The sequence below is a fragment of the Perca fluviatilis genome, chromosome 3, assembly GCF_010015445.1.
Source record: "Perca fluviatilis chromosome 3, GENO_Pfluv_1.0, whole genome shotgun sequence".
Taxonomy (NCBI): Eukaryota; Metazoa; Chordata; class Actinopteri; order Perciformes; family Percidae; genus Perca; species Perca fluviatilis.
Window position 1 is genome coordinate 29800760 of NC_053114.1, and position 24087 is coordinate 29824846.

The following is a 24087-nucleotide window of genomic DNA, read 5'->3' on the forward strand; positions in this document are numbered from 1 at the left end:
TGAAGGTGAACAGGCTTTTGCCATCAGGGCTTTGTGGCTTTGGAACAACAGGCTGGTGTCCTCAGTAAACAGTAAGTACCATATCATAGGATGGCCTTATTTTATCCTTTTATCATTCACAAAACCCCCGAAGGAACAAAAACTAACAATGAATTAATTGTACTAACACATGCTGTCTGCGATGGAAGTCCACTGTTATCCAAGAACTATTAAAAGCACACTTACAGTAAGAGTCATAATATTGTATTTGGGTGACATACTCCTGCTTTATGGTGAACATGCAAGTCTAGTTTCAGTGAGACATCGCCTACAGCAGTGGGATCTCTGATGACAGTTAGGGTATCATTTTCTTTAACCTTGGACCGATAATAGCTGCTCATGAGGGTCGATGGTTTAACTCCTGGTTCCCTCTAACAGCATGCTGAAGTGTCCTTAAACATAACACTGAATCCCAGATGAGCAGGTCAGCACCTTGCCTGACATGTCCGCTAGCATCAGTGTATAACTATGTATGATAGTGTGTGTAAATATATGGTACAATATAAATGCAGTCTATGGATGTCCATGGAAAACTAAAATACAGTTCACTTTTTACTAGGATTTTGCATGCTTAAGTAAATATCATGACATACTGATATTGAAGGAATGTTGCTATAGTTGCAATGCAATATGAATATGTCCATAGTTCTCCTTCATATTAACGCATTTAATTTGTCATATATGCATCTGTAATTTGTCTCATGTTATTGATGTGCGATGCAGTTGTTATCAATGATGCTATATAACAAGAATTTAATTTAAAAATGAATGCAGCAAAATCAGTACAATGAATTTCAAACAAAATAGACTTGGTGCACATTGATTCCAAGCAGCAGACGTGTCCTTATCCTGGCGGTAGACGTGAACCCATTGTATAAAAAGCTCAGCAGCTAACGCATGCACAGCTAAAAAGTCCTAACAGGTTTCAGAGGGAATGACAGGTGAAACTTACTTCTGCAGATGGGTCTGTGGTCACTCCAGGCAGCCAGTGTGTCAGTGACTCGTTGGCAGGTGATACTTTTAGATCCTTGTAGTACATAGCTGTCATCACAACTGAACTGGACGCTGGATCCAATTCTAATTTAAGGGGACACAACAGTAACAACACTTGTTTTTAAAATTAAAGAAATTGTATTAACAGTTACATTGATTCAAGTGCTCACCACTTTATAAAGGTGATATGGTGATACTTGCAGGGACCTCTGACATTACTGGTTATATCTTAAGGGAAGGAAGATAATTGTAGAAATAATGTATGAATGATGGCCATGATCTAAATGATGCAGTGGCTTTTAGATCCCTGTGGAAGACAACCGTCCCCACAGATTATCTAATTAAGATCTATAATTCCTCTCTCTCTGTAAGACCCTTAATTTTTCTCCACACATTTTTTTCTTTTTGTCTGCATTCCTTTGCTCTCTTCTCCTTTCTGTTCTCCACTCGTCTCGCCTTCTCTCTCATCATTTTTTCTTAACATTCTTGTTTTGTCATTCCCTCCAACACCCCGCTGTCTAACATGTGAGAGGGACATTCAGCCATCTGAGTGGAAGTCTGTATGGTGTCTTGTCTGTAAAGCTTAATGTCTCCTCCCTGCTGATACACACCACAGTCTACCACCTGGCCAAACATTCACCACATAGGGTTCTGGTTGTTGAGTGGCTCCACCCTGTTGTTAAACACTGTAGAGTTGTATTGCCTGGCTAAATCTCTCTGTTAGTGCCTTTGTCACGGAGAGTTGGGTCATTCACTTTACAGCTTCTACTACTTCGGCGATACTGATGACACTGAAAATACCTCCCATCCAGCCGCTCACTGTGAAATGTACAGTTACAGGAAAGAAAACTTTGTTGTTATTGCTATTTCCTTGAAAAGAACGAAAACCTTTCCCTCGCAGTTGTGTATGTAGTTGTCTGTGAATCAAAACTGCTGTGACACAGTAAGTTTCAGCCATCTCGCACATCTTCACTGCCCAACAGTGAAAACTCTTTTGTTTTCTCTGCAGCTATGTTCTCTTTCCATTTATCCTGTTTTATTTAATCACTACACAATTCTGTTCCAGCGCCTGCATCTCGGAGCTTAATGATGATTAGATACAAACCTGTAACACACGCACCAAACACATCCATGTCAACATGCATGCACACTTACACATAAACACTCACAGATAAACACACAAACACATATACACACAGAGGTAATGACCTTTCACTAAGTCAAATTCCACTAATAGTCCTACAGAGTTTGTGCAGTCAAATTTGCTAATGGTAAAAAAGCACACCAGAAGCTGGAGATTAAAAGATGATTATCGTTTAAAATTATTTTGGCCTAAAAATAGTCTCAGAAAAAAGTTAAAAATGTAATGGCCATATTGATTCTCTCATAATCACAAGAGAAACATAAGAGCAATTTAGCTGCTACTGATGCTAAATGGATGAGTCGTAGGGAGATATGATAATTTTATAATTGCTCACTCCTGATGAAATGAAATGTCTTCCCTTCTACTGATAAGATGGCAGCCACCATGGAGTGAATCATTTAAAAATCCCTGTGACCACCAAGTCGTGTGTGTGTGTGTGTGTATAAACATGAACAGAAAGTTACGTAAGGTGGTTCACATCTAAAAAGCCAGAGCTGTAACAACAGATCCCCAATGGACAGAAATTATTCATGATGATACATGAACTACAACACTTCAGTCTCCAGAAAAACAATGGAGAACTTCAGTGAGGAAGTTCCATTCTCATTGACTGATTCTGGGACAAGAACAGGGGAAAAGTGGCACCCATCTCAGTGTGTGAGTTAAAGGATGTTCATGTGTGAAGAAGAGAGAAGAGACAAAATGTGGTTTTTGAAGAAATAGCTGACAATCTGAACTGGACCCTGAAGTCACAATTTCTGTAACCTCAAAATAATCTGGAGAAATAGATACAGTCCTACTGTATTTCAAACATGAGAAGTCATCAGATCTAAACACAGTTCAGTTTTAGTCCCTTACTGCACCCTTTGTCAATGTGCAAACAAACAGTACTGTATGTTTTCAGTACAACCCTGTTCAGCCCGCAGCAAGGCTCAATATTTTAAGTTAATCGGTCCAAAGAAATACCAGCCCACTGGGAGTTCTCCTGATCCTTCTGATTATCACATATTGTGCTGGCAACAACCAAGCTGTTCTGACATTTATAAATAAACCAGCACCACATAAACCAAGCACAAAATGCACATAAATTGAGCAAACATCCCTCTTCTCCCATATCGTCCAATTGATTTCATGAATTGTGCCAGGTTTGCAATTGCAATCCATTGCAGAGTGAGAAAATATTCTGCAGTCTGGTTTCTAAACATCTGACACACATACAAAAATGATCCCCGTGATGGTCAAAAGATCAACAATATGCAAGGCACTTGTGTGTGTTTTTAATACTTGATTTGACTCGGAGTGACTTGAGAGCAGTTGAGTGTGGAATAAAGTGAACTTACTGGAAGGTTGAGCCCATCCTCTTGCCATTTTCTGGAACTCCAGGATCTGGACAAACATCCCCAGCAAGACCGCTTTGACTCACTGAAATAAAAAAAGGAAAACAAATAAGGTAAGCAGTGTCAGTCTTTATTAAGGTTATGAGTGCATTTGATAAGGATATATTCACACACTTTAGGGACATCTTGTAATCTTTGGAGGCATACACAGCATCATATTCTGACAGGTAAATCATTAAACTTCTTCTCATACCACTTTTTACAGTAATTTACAGTTGTTATTGTGATCACAAGCATCTGAGTGTTTTTCATATGTGATGAAAGTGTTTAAATCCAGCTGTTGAAAATTAAAAAAACTAGTCCACTGCCCATTGAAAATGTGCCTGTTTGGAACAGCCGATTGCTTGGCCTGTGGTATTGCTGCTTGTAGAATTCATCAAAACCAAATTGTAGCCTACCCAAAAATTACTTACAGAAGGACCCCAAACCACTTCAAATGCAACTCCCCTGTATACCCTACTACTTACTGATTTACCTGAGAACGTTGCAGATTCATTATGTAATCACAAAATATCACAATTAAAATGTGGAGTATTCAGACATAGCCTCATGGACTCAGTGCGCTACCCAACTGGCCCGTTATGAGCCAATCAACCACCAGAACCGGACTGTTTTTGTGTGCGTGTGTGCCAGAGAGAGAGAGAGAGAGAGAGAGAGAGAGAGAGAGAGAGAGAGAGAGAGAGAGAGAGAGACGCGGCGTTGTCTCGTTATATGAGGGGTCCAAGCCAGAGGCGGTACTACTAACTTACAGATTTACCTGACAGAGAACGTTAAAGATTCAGAATGTAATCACAAAATATCACAATTAAAATGTGGAGTATTCAGACATTAGCCTCATGGACTCAGTGCGCTACCCAACTGGCCCGTTATGAGCCGATCAACCACCAGAACCGGACTGTTTGTGTGTGCGTGTGTGCACAGAGAGAGAGAGAGAGAGAGAGAGAGAGAGAGAGAGAGAGAGAGAGAGAGAGAGAGAGGAGAGAGAGAGAGAGAGACGCGGTGTTGTCTCGTTATATGAGGGGTCCAAGCCAGAGGCGGTACTACTAATTTACAGATTTACCTGACAGAGAACGTTGCAGATTCAGAATGTAATCACAAAATATCACATTGACAATGTGGAGTAATCAGACATTAGCGTCATGGACTCCTGGCAGTGCGCCGCTACCCACCCGGCGCGTTATGAGCGCTAAACAGCACATATCTGCGTTCATCAACCACCATAACCTCTGTGTGTGCGCGCGTGTGTGTGTGTGTGTGTAAAAAAGAGAGAGAGAGACAAAGAGAGAAAAGAGAAAAAAGAGAGAGACATAAAGAGAGAGAGAGAGAAAAAAAGAAAAAAAAAAAAAAAAAAAAAAAAAAACGGATGTTGTTTCGTCGTATGAGTGCTAAACAGCACATATCTGCGTTAATCACCACCAGAACCGGACTGTGTGTGTGTGTGTGTGTGTGTGTGTGTGTGCGCGCGGGCGAGAGAGAGAGAAAAAAGAGAGAGAGAGAGAGAGAGAGATGTCTCCTGTAGTATGAGCGACTTATGAGTTGATTTAAAAAGTCGGGTGAAAGATCCAGTCACGACTCAAACAGGCTTAGTGTGTGCATGCAGTGTGAGAAGGGGAGTGGCCAGCGGCTAGAGCAAAAGCCAATGTGTGCTTCTTTTACCTATTAAAGACATCTTTTGCATTTCTAATCCAAACAGTCAAACTACTGCATTTACTCGTGCCTGTAGCAAGACACCTGTCAAGTTTGAAGGTTCCAGAGTTATGCGCATAACACACACACCTACACAACACACACACACACACACACACACACACACACACACACACACACACACACACACACACAGAAAGACGTTCCTGCAATTTAGATGAGGCATGAAGTCAGCCTTTAAATTAAAAAAAATAAAATCTATTCTCAGTTGACTCAGGAACATGTTTAAAAAATACACAGACCTCAATATGAAAACAAAGCTTTTTCCTTTTGTGTTTATTTTTCTATCTAACAGATATAATCATAAATTAAACATTTAAAGATAAAAACAGTTTTTCTAGCAAAGAGCAGTAACCCTCATTATGATTAGCCTTTTATCATTTATCTGTATATGGAGATCATCCAACAGAAAATAAACAAGTCTCAAATATCTACAGTAACTGGGTTCAGTAGCCTACATAGATTGTAATGGCAGCTGCAGTACTAAAAGTGAAAAAAAAGTATGAGATTTGGAATTGGGCTGCACGATTTGGAGAAAAAGTCACATTGCGTTTTACAATACTGCGATTGTGATATAACGGTATCATGAGTCCACTTGCTTGATTATCAAGGAAAATGCAGAAAAAACTACAATTTTAAAATTATTTCTCAACATGAAAAGCCAAAATGTCTGCTGTGAAAGTTACCTTGCACGGCAGCTGGTTTCTCGCAATATCTCGATATCCCGCGGGAATCACAGGATCACATAAAGTATCACATGAAAATCCATCTTGTCAAATGCATTTGTTTCTGAACCATAGACTGTAGTCCAAACCAATGATTCTCAGGGGTCCTTGAGGGGGTTCCAGGGGGTCCCCAACAAAAAAAATTTATTTTCACTATAATTCCATCCATAAATATCACAATGACAGAATGTATGACTATTTTGGTCATGGCTTTCAGACTTTCTTCTGTAATAAAACATCTACAGTAAAAGCAAAAATCCCATCAGATGGGCCCGTGGTCTAATTTGTGTCAGTTTGGGGGTCCTTGATGTCAAAAAGTTTAAGAACCACTGGTCTAAACTACAAGCTCAACTCTCATAGGAATGAATGTATGGGTGATGTATGGCAACGTAGACCTACATACAGTATATCTATGGTTTTGAAAGTGCCTTCCCTTTTCTAAACAGTTTCCAAGGATGGCTTCTCAGATGTGAGGGTCATCCAAAATGTATTGCTGAGGAAGGGAAGGTCAGGTCTATTTTGACTAAAGGTCCCAAAGCTCCTCCGGTGGCCCCTTAAATAAATAATGAACAGTCCCTTATTACCAAAGGGCTACCGAATTGATAATAAATTAAGATAACTTATAGGCTAGACCCTATAGCTAAATGATAAATATTAAGAATTTCTTTCTACATCAGTAGCTAGCCTAAACACAATTAGCTTGATTCACCATTTCAAAGAACCTTTTGCACGTAACGTTACTTCAAAAGTAGCTTGTAACGCTATTAATGCAGCTAACATTAAATACGGTAGCTCAGGGATCTTCAACAGGGGGTCCAGGGCCCCTAGGGGTCCTCAGCATCACTTCAGGGGGGGTCTCCAAATTATTGATTATTATATATATATATTATTAAAAATTAAAAAGTTCTAAAATGAATCTAACATATTATTAGCAAACATAAATCCCCACTGATGATAGGCTTACTGGCCTATATGTAAGGTAGTCTCTAAGGCCATCCACAGATGAAGTTCATCCTAAGGATTCACTGTACCACATGTTTGACATTAAAACCTGATTTATAAAATCATGCCAACAATTATTAGGATATTTTAATAGCTTAGTATTGTATGCATCATAAAAAGGTATCTACAAAGGCTTTAGGCCGCCCTAAACGTTATTGTAGGCCCAGTTCAATATGCAACTTCATTTTATATAATATATGTATGTAATATATGTAGTAGGGGGTCCCTACTCCATCTCTCTTTCAGTTAAGGGGTCCTTGGCTTAAAAAATGTTGAAGACCCCTGCTATAGCTTATTGCAAACCTAGCATGTCACGAGCAGTCAAACCACACCCGAAGCGTTAAAGTTAGCTACCGTTACAGTCATAGACTGTCAATTAGTGGACAGAGCATGTGTGACGTCACCCATTGGTTTGTGGAGATCTGCTATGAGTCGTTGAGTTTGCCGTTACGGGCGCAGCCATCCTGGTTGCGGATGTGATGATTTTAGACGAGAGGGAGGAGTGAGGGAGGAGCCCTTACACTCTACGTTACGTTACACACTTTCACTGGCAATCACATCATAGCCACGCCCTGAAACACCCGCTGCTTTCTCGCAGATTTTAAAATCAACAAGACCATAATTCAAAATCATTCTGTGTTGCAGAAGACTTAAAACTAGCGATTGAGACCATAAACTCATTATGAAAATGTTTACTGAGGTAATAAATCAAGTGAGAAGTGGGTCACTTTCTCATAAGACTTCTACAGAAACTGACCTCCTTTTGCAACCGCACGTGTCGCCCCCTGCTGGAATTCAGATAGAATGCAGTTTTAAGGCACTTACGCATTTGCACCACTTCGCCGAACCGGATGCTTTGTCCATTAATATTTACAGTCTATGGTTACAGTACGAAAACTACCCGTTAGCTAACTGTTTAACACAAATATCGATTAGTGGAAAAAAAATGTCTCTTCATAAAATGAATCAACTTTCATGAGTTTAGTGTTTCTTTAGCCAATATTTCAGTAAGTCTTTGTTGTTGTTCCACAACAACTAACGTTACTGCCAATATAGCCACAGCCTGACAAGCCTCAGGTCAAGATGCATTTAAAAAGCTAATAGTGGTGAGGCGTTAACATGTGTAGAAAACATAATTGTGAACAGCTCCTACCTTGTGACCTTTAGCTTGTCCCTGAACAGAGCATTAATTTATTCCGCCAGATGTCACTAAGAAATTTGACAGATTGCTCTCGGCAAAAAAGAACAGGGGAATTTGCAGTGGTGGAAACTAACTAACGTTTTACTCCTGCACTTTACTTGCACTGTAGTTATCAGGATTCTGTAGGCTACTTTCCTTTCTTTTTATTTTAGCATTTCCATTTTATGTTTCTTTAATCACAGAAAAATTTTACTTTTCTGATTATCTTTATTTATATTGACAGCTATAGGATATTCACTAGTTACTTTACAGCTTAATATTAAACTTTACATAAAACTACCAAACTTTATGCAGTTCAGATGTTCTCTGTTTCCATGCAATGTTTGTCTGCCTCCATAATAAACTTTATCTCTGCATAGTCATATAGTTTGAATTTTCAAAGTGTTGTGTACTAGGTCATAAGCAAATCCAAACAAACATGTAGTGTGCAAAATGACACAGATTTAATAAAAACCCCCAGGGAGAAATTGTGAGAAAAAAAAGGTTCTGCACAAAAAATAAATGACCTGATCTTTCTGATCTTTTGTGGTCGAAATGAAAACCAACATATGCAGTGATTCAATGAAGAGAATTGTCCTCAGTTCTCACATTTAAGCATTTTATTCCCTAATATTTTTTTTTCATTGATCTGCATGATCTTATCTGTTACTCAAAAAAGCACAAAACACATGGCAATTTTTGTCCAGCTCATATTTGGGATCTTTCATTGGTTTTAGACTTCGCTGTGGCTGGGAGCATCTGCTGCATGCCTAAAACATAATGTAAATGTAAATGAGACCAGACAACATGACAGAAACCAGTTTAGACCAGCTCTAACTCTGTGGATGAATAATGATGGTTAGCAAAAAAACAAAAAATAAAGTGAAATGAAGGACAGAATAAATAAAATGGAAATTAGGAGAATGTTGAAAAGGGACTAAAATAGCACAAAGGGAAAAAAAGGTAATATCCTGGAGAAAGCGAAATATCGGATCTCTTAGCATCTCTCTTTTTCTTTCTGTCTATCTTTTCTTGTATCTTTCCCACTTGCCTCTCTCTTCCTGTCTTCCTCATCTGCCTCTGCTCCCACTCACTCCTTCTCTCTACTTTTGTGTTCTCAGCTCTTCTCAGCTCACCCCGCTTTTCTCTCATACACATTAGCTGCAATTTACAAAGGGGTGCTGAAGTGTGGTGCATCCTAGCATAAAAGATGGATGAATGATTTGCTGCGTTTGTGTAATGTTCTCATGTGTGTGCTGAGGGGTTGTGAGCGTATAGACGCTGTGTATGCGTGTTTGTGTGGGATATGATGCAAACAGAACAAGCTGTCTTGTTGTTTTGCTGTGTTTTTGATGTTCTGTCCAAAAATCACCACATAAACACACTCGAAAAACACACTTTCTCTGTCGTGCTCTCTTATCCCTTTCTCTCTCACTCATGTTCAAATGGCTTTCATTGGCATCAAATACAAAGGTTCATGCTGCCGAAACAAATCCAGCTCATGCAAACAACATGAGATTGTTATAGAAAAAATAGCTGCCAAATATCTGGCAATACTGCTGGGCTGATGTCAAAAATCCTCAAACTGACTTAATCCCATATTTGCACTTAAAAGACCATTCAACGTTTAAACACAAGCTTATGATGCATAATATAATTTCCATATCATCAAAGTGTCTTCAGCAAACCTTTCATCTCTAAAAGTCAACTTTTTAGGAATTTGTAAAAAAGTGATTAATTTTCTTGTTGGTGCCCATGTATGTTTGGCATTTCTTTTTTTAAGATCATTTTTTTTGACATTTTAGGCCTTTATTCGATAGGACAGCTTAGACATTAAGGGGGAGAGAGAGGTGCAATGACATGCAGCAAAGGGCTGCAGGTCGGAATTCAACTTGCAGCCACTGCTGCGAGGACTGAGCCTCTATACATGTGGGCCACGCTCTACCAGGTGAGCTACCCAGTCGCCCATGTTTGGCATTTCTGACGTCTGTAATAGAATACACTTCAAGTCAGCAGCCTGCTTCTATAGACAGGGTTTAAACTTACTAAATGACTCAGTTCTTCTTGCCATTTCTACTAAACTTTTCATTACGCAGTCACCCCTAAGAGTAAGTAATATATGCTACCTATGAACAGTTCAATATACTTTTGCATGCTGTAAAATAATAGCTCTCTGGAACAGTGTTTAAAGGCATATTTCAAAGAGCCCACTGACCATTGAGTAAAGAGTATTCAACATTGTAACAAGTATAAGGAGACTATGAAGCTTCTGCAGTGGTGGAATATAACTATTTACCTTGGTTCTTTACTTAGTTACTTTATTTAATTTTATGCAACTTTTTACTTCTACACCATTATATTGCAGAGGGAAATGCTATACTTTTATAATGCACAACAAGTTAATAGTTACTCTGCAGACGAAGTTACTGTACTATACAATAACTCTGTAAAGTGCTGATCTGAGTAGTTCTTCTACCACTGTGGTAAAGCCATCACCATTAGCCCTCAAAAAGACAAGAATGTCATCTTGTATCATTTTATAACGTTTGAGGTCTCCTCTTAGATTGCATTAAAAACTACATCCAGTTGCTCGGATGTATGTCTGCCATTTGTTTGCTTGTTGATTTATTCATCTTTGTATTTCTGTTACTTTATGAAATTTGCGTATTACGTATAAATTGTAAAGGGAAGTGATGATTTTCCCATGACGATTAAAAATGAAATTAAAAAAACATCCCACTTACAAGCCAGTATTACAACAGTATTCCACATGCCAACAAGCATAAAGAGATTACTGTATGTGGCTGCTGCCATCACCATTAGCCCTTAACGTAGCCAGATTAGACGTGACACAGCTTTTTGAGTGTATCATGAAAGATTAGCATCCTAAATACTCACGAAGGCATGACCCAGCAGTAATTTACAAACTGGAAAACTATCCATGCAAATAAATCATTTTAGAAGATAAAGACAATTTTAAGTTTAAATGCGAATAATGTACATTTCTGTTGTAAATATAATGATGAAAGATGACTTTTTTTATCCTTCTCAAAAGAACAGAAGGTATCACATACTGTATTGTCAAATGATGGTGAAAAAATGTTCATCTCTTCTGAGGCATTCTGTTGGTAAGAAAGAATATAATTTGCAAACTTAAGATAAGATTAAATGAGAATTTACCATTGTCTCCGTTGTTTAATCAGTTTGCTGTGAACTGAAATGAGCTGTAGTGTTTGGTCCCAAAACTTTTACATTACAGTACAAGGTGTTGGTCAATTCAGAGTCTTAAAAACAGGATCAAGCTTATGAAACAAGGCCATGTCGAATATGTACATTAAGGTTGTTGATAAACTTTTCGGCTGTTAGTTTTGTTTTCTTTGTTGTAAGAAAGTGTTCTTAAGAGAAAGAGTTACAAACCACTGGCTTGGGGAATTGGAGAAAAATGAAAAACGACTGGCTTAGAGGGCAACGTAAAGACAGATAAACATAAGAGAAATTTGCATTGAGAATGCAAAGCCATGTAGCACAAAAGTTTAGTTATTATAACAGCCGACAGATGAACCATTGCAAAAGAAACCGTGGTCAAACAGTCAATGAGAGCGGGTGCAAGGACAAAGAAAGATGCAGGGAGAGCGTGGGAGAGAGTGTGTGTGTGTGTGTGTGTGTGTGTGTGTGTGTGTGTGTGTGTGTGTGTGTGTGTGTGTGTGTGTGTGTGTGTGTGTGTGTGTGTGTGTGTGTGTGTGTGTCTGTCTGTCTGTAATCAGCTGCTACGTGTTTCAGGTAAGGGTCTTCGAAGTACTCTTCAGATGCCTGCTGGATGAGGAGAGACGTGTGAAGTGCAGTTTGTTGATATGCTCTCTTCCGCTGCTCTCCTCTGCTCTTCTTGTTGCCTCTTATCCACTCTGCCCTCTCTCTCTCCTCCACCTTCTCGTGCTCACAGGTCAATCAAGCCAAGAGCTGGAGTCTGCAGCCATCTTCCCAGCATCACTGTGTTGAGCCCACACGATTTATCCATATAAATACACTTGTTATGATGCCACTTGTTATGATACACTTGTTATGATGCTGAGTCAGAGCCATGTTTGATGAAACACAATATGAAATATTATTCTGATACATTACTGTGAGGCTTTCCCAAATGTTTTCAGCTGTGGTGCTGTACCATTGTGTGATTTTCATGTTTCAAGTGGAGATAGCTTTCATTTGAGTAGACCACAGCCCAGTACAACCTTGCCTGACAATCATGAAGAAAACGCTGATTATAAATCACACTCTCACAATGATTCATTACAGTTCTAGGTCATTGTCTCGGGAGTAAAACTCCTTAATCACAATCTTTCACCCTCTCTGAAATTATGACACAACCTCAGCAGTAAGTTAATGTTACCGCTGAGAGAGGGCAACTACATGATGGGCTGCAGTTACCACTCTTATTATGTCTTTTTATTGGATTATCTCCTATGCATCTACACTCTAAGAAATAGCTGTGTATTAACAGCTGTATGACTGTATATTTGAACAGAAATTGTCCATAGAAATTCCAGTTTGTATTTCTGTTTATTTACATTTTAAATTGCATTATGGGACCTTTATGCTGACAATTAACGTAGTGATTTATTCACAACACCATTTTTGTAAAAAGCGTCAATAAAAGTGTTCAAAGTATTGAAAAAAGCATTAAAGCTTTAAATTAATTAAAGAACAGATTACATTTCAGAAGTGTACTAACTGAGCAACTTTGTGTAAGATAACTTTATATAACAGAAAATGTTCTGTAATTTAACTGCAGCTACACACAACATTTCTGTTTTTAATCACGGGACAAAGTCTGGGTAATGAGCTGCCAGAACCTTTTCTGTTATTTTACATATTTATTTCTTAGAGTTTATCTATCTATCTATCTATCTATCTATCTATCTATCTATCTATCTATCTATCTATCTTTCTGTCTATCTCTCTTCAGTATCACGTAAAATTCTAATCAACAGTCAGTGTGAGAATTATTCATAAACAGACCGTTCTCAGACAGATTTAAACTTATTCTCATATGAGTCTGCCTATTAGACTGTGGTTTAATATAGGCTAGAGGCTGTTACAGACAGTCTTTTAGATTATGATTCATAAGCACTCCATTCTCTAGACAGGTAAAACTCATTATCATCAGTCTCTGGTTCTTTGTAATGATTATATATTGCATAATTATCTGCCATACAGCTATAATATTACCACTGGGAGTCATACAGTGTAAAGAAGTGTTGTTCAAAGACTGGTTCGGGACCAAAAGTGGACCTTGGCTTTACTTTTTTCTTTTTTCTTTTTTTTACGTTTTAATGATCTTTGTTCCAAGCCTAATGGCCTATAACTGAAATACTTGGCGGTAAACTCACTGATCCTTCGACCCAATGTGAAAACCCACATTTCCTCAGTTTTGATCCCCATGATAAAAATGCTACTATGCTTTAATGAGCAAGGGTCCCATGGTGAGAAACTAAATGTCTCATTTAGGTCCAGGGCTGCAGAAGTTTAAGGGAGCCTTGGACTACACAGTTACATTTATAGTCATTATCATCATTCTTTGGCTCCACATTGTGATAACAGAAACAAGTACGTTCTCTACAGGGCAGCCATAATTTTACAAGTGGGTAAGCTATACTTTTGATAGTCTTTAAGCACATACGGAACCACTGGTGATTTTAATGATAAAATCCACATAGGGTTACTTGTGATAAGAGAGCTACTTCACAACAAGGTGTTTTTGTTAGCTGGCCCTTCTCGTAACAAGCTAATGCAATAGCTTAGCGCTCAGCAGACTGACTTCAGGCAAGTCTCTCACGTGGAAACATCTTTCTTGATCTTGATATTTTTTATATGTGTGTGTTTGCGTATCTGTGCGTGCATGCTTAGTTTGTGTAAGCAAGAGTAAAAGAGAAAGTGTGTGTGTGAGATCTGAACTCTTCACTGAGCCCCATATCATTGATAAATATTATAAACTGATTTGCCCCAGGAACTCCTCACATACGCACATGCACACACACACACACACACACACACACACACACACACACACACACACACACACACACACACACACATACAATCAAATACACACGGAGCATACCAGTTTTAATCTTAATTGCCACAACACACGAAGAAGCACACAAACACATACGATTTATTTTTCTCACACACACACACACACACACACACACACACACACACACACACACACACACACACACACACACACACACACACACACACACACACACACACACACACACACACAAAACACCATACTAATGTTAATTGCACCAGCACATGCTTGGCGGAGCGTGTAAATCAGCAAAATTATTGATGAGGGTTTTATTATGAAGCTAAATGCTAAGGAATGGATGAGGTATGAACTTGGGCTTCTGTGACAATTAAAATCCTGCATCACATGATCTGAATACTGCTTTGGAGGCATCTCCAAGATGCTAAGAAATATGTCTGCCATTTGTTTGACTGCCTTATGGTCAACATAATGTTTAAGCTAATTTGGATTCCCATTAGCTGCAACTGAGGTGAGAACTACAGTACTTCTCCTGAGGCCTCTACACCTCCCATTTTAATCAACTAGTCAAACACAATACGCACAGAAGACCTTCAGTTATTTATTTGCCTTTAAAATGAGACCTATTAAATATCAACTGCTGTTTTCAAATCTCTGTACAAACAACTGTTCCAAAGCTAAAACTGAGTTGTTGATTAAAACTGAGTAAAAACTTAAATACTTAAACACAGCCACTTGAGGTTTCTTTTAATGGCCTAAATTCCAAAATAAATCACAAAAACCGACACCTACTGTGCACATTACTTGCCAGCATTAAAACAAACTAATAGTGTACTAGTTATGAATCATCTTGAGACATTCTCTGACAAAGCTTTGCTTTAGTTTTTTCACTGTGGCTAATATACTGTACTTTCTCAGGCCTGAGGAAGATCTTGTAGATTGAAACATTGCCTTTATGTAAAAGAGAAATACATAATTTATTTGGAGACTAACCGTGTACAGATCTCCCTTGTGCCATGCACAAGTATTTTTTGTCTTGCAGTATTTTTCCTGGATGTGTGCACATCTACAGTAGTTCCCCTTTTGCAGTTTCTCATATAAGCACACAACTTGTTTGATATGTGATAAAATCCACACAAATCCTTTTATCTTGCGTTTGCCTCGGGGATTCTGAGGACAATGTCAACCTGGTTTACCCCTTAAAAAAATACATTCACCTTCGTATTACTTGGTTGGCTAATGGTATTTTCGCTGGACCAAAAGAAGTGGGAAATTATTTTATTAATTTACAGCCCTTAAGTTACAGGTTCAAAATGCAAATGAATCTCATTATTAACTTTGACATATAGTCATGCTTTGTATATAAAACTGTTCTCTCTGTACAATTTTAAAAGTACACAAAGTGGCTTTCACCATGTTAGAAACGTCAGGGTGAAAGGCACGACAACACCTACTTAAAATCCCACTGAAATGACATGTAGGATATTTTTCAAGTAAAAGAGCTGAGCACATGAAAAGGGGACAAGAGAAGAGAATGGGAAAATAATGTAGAAGGACAAACTGAAAGGGACACTTTGCATTTGTTTTTGCAAGTATATCCCATATATAGCTCCATATATTGCCCTCAATAACGTCTGCCATAGAAATGTACTATTTCTCGACTGGCTTACAATATGTCTCAGATGTGGACTGTCAAAAATGTACCCATTAATGACTTCACCTGATAGAGACTCCACTGTCACTTTCTGGATTCTTGGCTGCACCTTCAGAGGGAACGAATATCATGCACTGGGCACATTTCCAGTTCTACAAAATTCAGCCATGAAGAATTCCAACACAAAACCTCCAGACTTCACTTGAAACTTAGAAAGTTAAAATAAAAAAAAAAAGCTAAAATTGATAATGCAAGGACTTACGGTATCTATTAGTAATGCAAGGACTTATCTATTAGGAAGCAATAGATACAGCCAGTAGAATGTGAGTCATTATGCTGAGTTTATTATGGGCTGTAGCAGATTATCATCCAGATATCAGCACAGGGAAATTTACTGTGTGTGTCAAAGGAAGGCTTGACAAGTTCTTCAAACCATCATAACTGAAACAAAATAAAGGCTCATGGGTATGACTTTTGGTATCAAACATGATGATTGTACAGGGGGCTGACACAATGACAAGAATACCAAATAGTACATTCCGAATCAGATTGCTCTTTCAGCCTGTTTTAATTACAGAGAAGTAATTGCGAAAAGGAGGTTGATTTGCATCATTGGTAATTGTAAGAATAGTTGAAACATACTACAACATGAAAATACAATTTCTTCTTCTATTCTGACCCTTTAAAGGAAAGATGAATTATTGCCTCCCAGAACGAGGATGAAGTGAAATCACTGATCTTGTGTGTGTGTGTGTGTGTGTGTGTGTGTGTGTGTGTGTGTGTGTGTGTGTGTGTGTGTGTGACCAAATGTGTTTCAACATTCTAGATGATGTACAGAGTCACAGTACCTACAAACACACACAAACAGCAGACAGTAGTTTACTTACAGACAGCATTTTTGTGACTGGAGTCTTTACTGGGCATCATCTTCACCCCTCTTGACTTCAACTCTATTGCTTTCTTCACTGCAGAAAGGAGGAGAGATGGAGGTTATTGATTTACTTATAAATAATACTTTATTAAACTTAAATTACTGTACATCTTTTAAGAGCTTATTATTTTCAGCGTTGCCATTCAGTACACATCAGCAATGCGTGCAATTCAGAAAAGTGCTTCACGACAAATGCAACGGTGGCAGAAACTGAAAATTAGAACAGAAAAAAAGGAGAAGACATTAAAAGACAGAGAAGAAGGGACAAGAGTCAAGAAAAGGGGGGAGAAGAGAAAAGTAGTTGAGCAGCATTAAAATGTAATCCATTTATTTTACCCTAAGTAGCAGCATTGCAGAGGATAACAGAAAAATCTGTGCAACAACCAAATTTGATTCCACTGAGAAACAGACATGGCATGAAAAGCTATCTCTCTCCCTTCTCACACGCCACACACACACACACACACACACACACACACACACACACACACACACACACACACACACACACACACACACACACACACAAATACACACACACACACACACACACACACACACACACACACACACACACACACACAAACACACACACACACACACACACACAAATACACACACACACACACACACACACACACACACAACACACACACACACACACACACACACACACAAATATCACATAAGAGATAGACAGAAAGAAATGACAGAAGTACTGATGGCAAGAGCAAAAGCAAGAGACCGCTAGCTGAGGAACAAAGAGACAGCATAAAGTGAATAGAAAAAGAGATAGAGACGAACAGGAAGTGAGACGTGCAGCCGGACATACGTACATGTCTTGGATCACCATGTTTTGTGTTTGAAGCAGCCAATTAAATCTGAGCCGCCTTGTGGAAACTAATATTCACCTTAATATGATAATTAAGTAATGCAACCAGTCAATTAGATGACAGAAAAGGTCCAGCAGGTCCAGTCAGGTGGTTTCAGACTTCGGTCCCCAATATTTACTATTTGCGATAACAGTATATGAAAACTACCATGTATTCCTAGTGCTATCTTGTTTGTGTTGTTATATGTGTACATTAGTTTGTACAGTACAAATACTTGTGTGTATACCATACATGCATAAAAGGGAGGCAGAGCACAGATAAGTAATAAGACTTGAGAGTGGGATATACCTTGGTATTGAGCACTGAATCCTTTTCTTCGATGGTTGCTATCTGAGGTGAAATGTATCCGAAGCCAGTTCTTATTTGATATCACTGGTGAGGGCAGGGTTGTACCTGTCAGCCTGGAAGTAAGCAAATAAGAAATTATGTATTTAAAAAAACACAAAGACCAAAAGTAGTAGAAGAATGTAGGCAGAGACAATATAAAACAAAAAGACCTACTTATATTCAAATTGTATAACTATCTGGAATGTGTCAGCCCTTTTAAATTAGAGTTTACCTGCACATACTTTTTGCTCCTTAGCGTATTTATACTATACAATACGTCAGAGACAGACAAAACACATAGGAAAGAGAAGGTATGATGTTACAAAACTCAAGCTGTTGTTATTGCTGATCCACAGAATGTGGTGTGTTATTGTAATATGTTGTAAGTATTATATGTTATTGTTGTGTAATGTGTGCATAACTCTGCATGTCTGAATAGTCTACACTGCTGGTAAATATCACACTTACAGAGAGATTATTTTTTTTAAAGTTCCAGAGATGGACATTTTTTGTAATAACTTTCTGTTACAGTATGTGCACTCGGTTCATGGATGTGCCCATGGAAGATGAGCTTACATATTTCAATTTGAGGTAGTAAAAATTTCTAACAAAAGTGTTGTTTGGAGCAAAGTGCTTCAAAATGCTGCTATGTAAATACAAATTGCAGCTTAATAAATTGCAGCACGACCAACTGTTATGAAATTACTCATCACAAACAATCGTAGATACAGTATAGAAGATCATAGAAGTGTGAATAACTCCAGGATCTGAATTATTTATTCCGAGGGAAAATATGAAGCAGAACTTTCCAGAGAGTTCAAAGTATGATTTTGATGTCACTTTACATTGTCCTTGGAGGTGCAAAGGCTGGCTGTAATTTAAGGAGATTTCAGCTGAAAGGCAATTTGTTCCACTGGCTTGGAAAATGTGGATGAGGGAATTGAATGAGTGATATTATCCCTTCCCATAATGATCAGCAATGACCAGAAGCAGAGCACAGCACTTGTACTGGGTACAGTATAACTCCAACGTGTAAGTGTGGAGGGAATATTCAACAAATCTTTGCTTGAAGCGCTTAGTGCAAGATACAAAAGAAATTGAAAGTTCAGCCAAAAGCAGCATAAACAAAAGGTTTTACCTTCTCAGTTAACTACAAATGTCCACTGTAAAACATTATGAAACTAAGGGGCAGGCGCTGGGAAGGGTTTTGTTTTCACATGTAAATTTCAATACTTCTCCTGTGTGCCTTAGTACAACATACAGATTCTAATTGTAATATTATTTCTTACTTAGGAGGAGCTAATATCCCATTCACAGAAGAAAAAATCTTGTATGTAGGATACAATATCTCCTACGTTGGAATTAAACTTTTGGCCAACATTGCCTGCAAAAAAAGTGTTTGTCAACTTGCATTTCATGGATCCCATTTTTTCACTGATTGATTGGAAAGCAACAGAAAGCCACATTGAAGAGAAGAGAAATAGTAAAGTAGTTGAATGGAGATAGAAAAGTAGTAGAAAGTTGGCAAAGTTCACATCTTCAAAAACACTTTCTAAAGCATCACCACTGAGACGATGAGTTGGTTGCCTATGGTAAGTCTTGCATCAGCTTTAGCTGCTCTCACATTTCGTTACCGACGGCAACCAAGGCGGTAGTAAGGAAAAAATTAAAAAATGTGGGGAAAATTGTGCACTGAGACAAAAAAGGAAATGATGTAAGAAACTGCCTGGAAGCCAATGTTCTACCATCCTCCCTAGAGCAACAAGAGCCACTGTAACTGCCCTTTATTAATGCCGCAGGTATACTGAGTAGATAGAAAGAGACAGTGAAGGAGGAAGAAACACAAATAAAAATGACAGAAACAAAATATTACCAGCGCTCGTTAGAGGACCTTATTGAGTGCTTATAATTGGAGACATAAAGTTCTGTCTCTGTTGGTGAGGTTATCCCCCCCAACAAAACTGAAAAACACAGCTCAAGAAAATCTGAAAAAAATAATATGAAGAATGTCAGATGAGACAAAAGCACTGCCAATATGTCTGCCTGAAGACACTCTAACTGTTTAATAAACACATCAAATAGACTACAGTACAGCCATGTGTTATCTCTCAGGGGGGGGCCGGCAAAGATCACAGGGTGTGCGCAAGTCTTTATCTGGTTTGAGGTTGAGGTAAAAAAAAAATAAAAAATGTTAAACAAATTATGATAATACACTAGAATATTTAATGTATACAAAATTCAGTATAAAAACTATATATTTTTGTACTCGCTTAAAATTGTAGGCAGGCTACTTAGTAGGCCAAACCTCCGGGACCTCTTAACCTGTGGCCCTTGCTGTCATCAGGTCAGCTGCTAGCTGCTAGCATCCTCGTCTTTCCTGCCGCCACGGCATCACTATTTTATGAATGAAACATGGCGGAGAAACGTAAAAGTGCTGATAACTGCTCTCTATCAAAAAAGAAAGTAAGGCTCTATCTCGAGAGTTACCTCAACTTCGGTTTCGGGGGGGAGGGGGGAGGTTGGGAACCACTGTCTCAGTGAGTCAACTAGTGGTCTTCATCAATTAGTGTGCTTAAATAGGCATGCATGTAGTGTGCCATAATGACTTTTGTGAGATATAAATTTAAAACTATGGGATTTTTTTAGGGCACTACAGTATATATTGCATAAAGGTCACACTTAAATCAAATGACGGACAGTGAATATAATGCACTATATACTATATTCAGAGAAGACAATGTTCTCCACCTGACCCTGACTTATGACCTCCATGTGCAAGTGCATAAACAAAATTGATTAAGTATTATATTATTGAGCTTTTTAGTCTAATAAGATGTTTTTTTTAGTGCACCTTAACCCCAGTTATGTTTGTAAGTGTGTGATTTTATTTTTTTCCTATACTTGTTAAATCAGCCTGGTGAAAGAAAAATGTTTTTAGACAATTAATAAGATTCATATGATGAAACGGCTTACGGTTATAATAATCATGGACTTTGCTGTTTTGCCTCAGCAAAGTTTTGCCTGAAGTCAGTCTAAATTTGAATCAAAGTTGGGGGGAAAACTAGAATGAAGAAGTAAAAGTCAATGAAAGAACAGTTCTAGAAGTTATTGATTTTCTATATTGAAGTCATGTAGTTATGACAATGGACTAACAACAGTGGGATAATCAGTATTTGATCATTTTACAGACAGTATCAGAATAAAATCTACTGTATAAATGACAATTAATTTGTGTTTAAGGGATAATCTCCTAATCATATTAAACTCAAATTTGGCAATAATAAGCAATTTTATTACAAACAATTCAACTTGTTGAAAACATATTTTAAATTATTTGACTGCTTGATAGATGGACAACAGTCATCTATTAAAGATGATCTTATACGCTTAACCATCATGTGGTGATGATCATATGCTGTAAGAACAGGGGAAACTGGTCCTGTCTAGAAAAAATGACTAATTGAACTATACCATTATAATACCATGTTATGCCCATACTGTATGGCCATATGAATGAATTACTCACCACTTCTTTTTAAGGGCTCTTTTAGGCAAATAAATACTTGGATTAAATGGAAAAATGCAGCAACCCACTGACAACATCTGCCAAATCCTGGCTTTGACTAAACTTTACATTTTGTTTTACAGAAAAAGAGCTAATTGTGTTTTGGAAAAAAAATCCCAATTGCCAATCCAATCCAATTCCCATTATCTTGGCAAACCAGATCCATTTTTGGTTGAACCAAATTGGCTGAAAGGTTTGGGGGATAAGTCTGCCCTATACCCAGTGAGTGCTGAAATGACAGTAGATATTCTCTTTTCAGTATGTCAAGTTGCTGGCAGACATTAGTGGCCCGGCAACCGTTGCATTCCTCACTGGAGCCATTTGTGTTCAAACCTTTCTGCACTTCAAAAAGATTAAGAGCGATAAGTTGTTCCCAGAAGAGGTCTGTATGCATAGTGCTTTGGAATATTTGTTCTTTTTTGGCCTCTGTACTTTATTAAATGTGTGTTTCCTTGCATGTTTTGGTGAATTGGTGTCTTCTTTCTGCTCTCTTGTGGTAAGAAATCTATTATCGTAGCTTTAACAAATGTACAAAGAGCTTGCTGAAAAACACCCCCTTTTCCGATGGCGTTTTTTTAGAGTTAGGACTTAGGTTTAGGGTTGAGGACAACAAGGATGCATTTCAATGCACGAATACATTAAACAAAATCATCGTGTTGTTAAAAGTACAAAAAGATAGGGAATATGAAAAGTACAGAGCAAAATAGATAAAAAGTGATGATGTGCTGCATCTCTTCCATTATTCATGGTGACTGGTCAGTTGTCTGACATTGGAATGAGGGAGAGACAAGAGGTCAGAGAGAGAGGGATGAAACAAGACTGAACAGAAAGGTAAGGGAAGAAAGAAGAAGGACCAAATAAGAAGAGGGGGGAAAGTGATCAAAGTTTGAAAGAAGTTAGTGAAAAAAATACACCAGGAGAAAGAGGAGAGGGGAGACTGATAACAAAGGACAGGTTGGACAAAAATCAGTAAAGCAGCTTATAGGACATGTAGAAATGTGAGAGAAGGAAAACTTACAAGGTGAAAAAAAGCAGAGAAGAAAGAGGACAGCGAAAAACCTGTGATAAAACAAGGGCTGATAGATGAAGAACACAGGAGAGGAGGTTGACTTGTTACACAAGTGGCGAGGAGAGGTCAAAAGTTAAAATAGGGGAGACAAGGAGGCAAGTCTAAATGAGGTTAGACATTACAAATACCAGGTTGCAAATGATCATGATAAATGAGAAAGCAAAGTGAAGCTGGAAGGAGATGGGGGATGGGAGAAAGGAGGAGATGGAGAACAGATAAGAAGAAAAAGAAGTGGAAGTTTCACATAAAGAAATAACTCTTATGAGGATAAAACAAAGGGGAAGGTGTAGGTGGTGAAGATATGAGTGGAGAGGTTTAACTGACCTGAGAGGAGTCAACAAAAGAAGAAGAGAGGCCAAGTAACAAAACAGAGAAGAGAGAGGATGGGGGACAAAGAAACCAAGAGCAGGATAAAGGCATAAATGTGCACCTGTCTGTTATTAGACCACAAGCTTTTTGGTGAGCGTCACAAAGACACATATATAGTTTTCTACTGTCCAGGCACTGCTTTTTTGGCCTTTGTACTCTCTATTGGCTGCTTATATTGTTGGCAATACATTATTTTAAGTGCATTGCACTGCTGCAGTTATTTGCAAGTCACTGAGAATGTGAGCATCTGCAAAATGACAAAAAGGCGCTGTAAAAATAAACGATTGGATACAAGTCAGAAAAGTTGGAAAGCGCATTATCCACAACAGATAGCTGTTTATTCCAAGTGCTTAGTGCAAAACCATGGTACACCGGTACTTTTAATCTCATAACACACCCACGCACTCACACAGAAACACACACAGCTAAACCTTCCAGGGAAAGCCTACCAAGCTCAGGGTACTAGAAGAGAATATTCTGGGTGATTGTTAAACTTCAGTATGAGCAATACAATATACGCTGTGTCTCAGCAAAAGGATCAGTATGTTATCCACTTCAACTTATTTCAGCATTGATGGGAAATGAATACTAATCTTGTCAACATGACTTGCGGGGGGGGTTGTAAAATGCTTACAACTATGAGTTTTCTGTAGGAGTTGCTGCGGAAGTATGAGGTGTATTTGTGTTGTTTGCTGATGATGGTGTCCTTCTGGGTTCATCAGACCGTCATGTTTGACTCCCCTGGAGAACAGGTTCATGACTGAAACCATAGTTGTTGCCACGTAGAGAAAGGTAGCTTTACCGAAAGACACAATCCATAAGACACACAACCAGCTATGTGCATCAGTGACAATAAGTAGACCAAAATGATATTGTATCTACTGTACCTGCGGGTGAAATGGGGATGGCTGGTCTCACACTTCAAGTGTAAGAATGAAAGAAGTCTGGCGAACAGCAGGACCTTGATGTTGATTGAAAGAAGCCAGTTGAGGCAGTTCTGGCAAATGGTAAGGATGCCTTGCCAGCCTTCTCAGAGGGGG

At 38.4% G+C, this 24087-nt stretch overlaps 1 protein-coding gene across 1 annotated transcript in view; it reads right to left on the bottom strand.

Annotated features, from left to right (window-relative positions):
• Positions 1-24087, bottom strand: part of LOC120556497 (CUB and sushi domain-containing protein 1-like) — a 348428-nt gene that overhangs the window by 183440 nt on the left and 140901 nt on the right. The window contains exons 6-9 of the mRNA XM_039796142.1: positions 18006-18118; positions 16781-16858; positions 3517-3598; positions 992-1116 (exon numbers count right to left, since the gene is read on the bottom strand). Of these exons, the coding sequence (XP_039652076.1) occupies positions 992-1116; positions 3517-3598; positions 16781-16858; positions 18006-18118 (398 nt within the window). The remainder of the gene's footprint in view (positions 1-991; positions 1117-3516; positions 3599-16780; positions 16859-18005; positions 18119-24087) is intronic.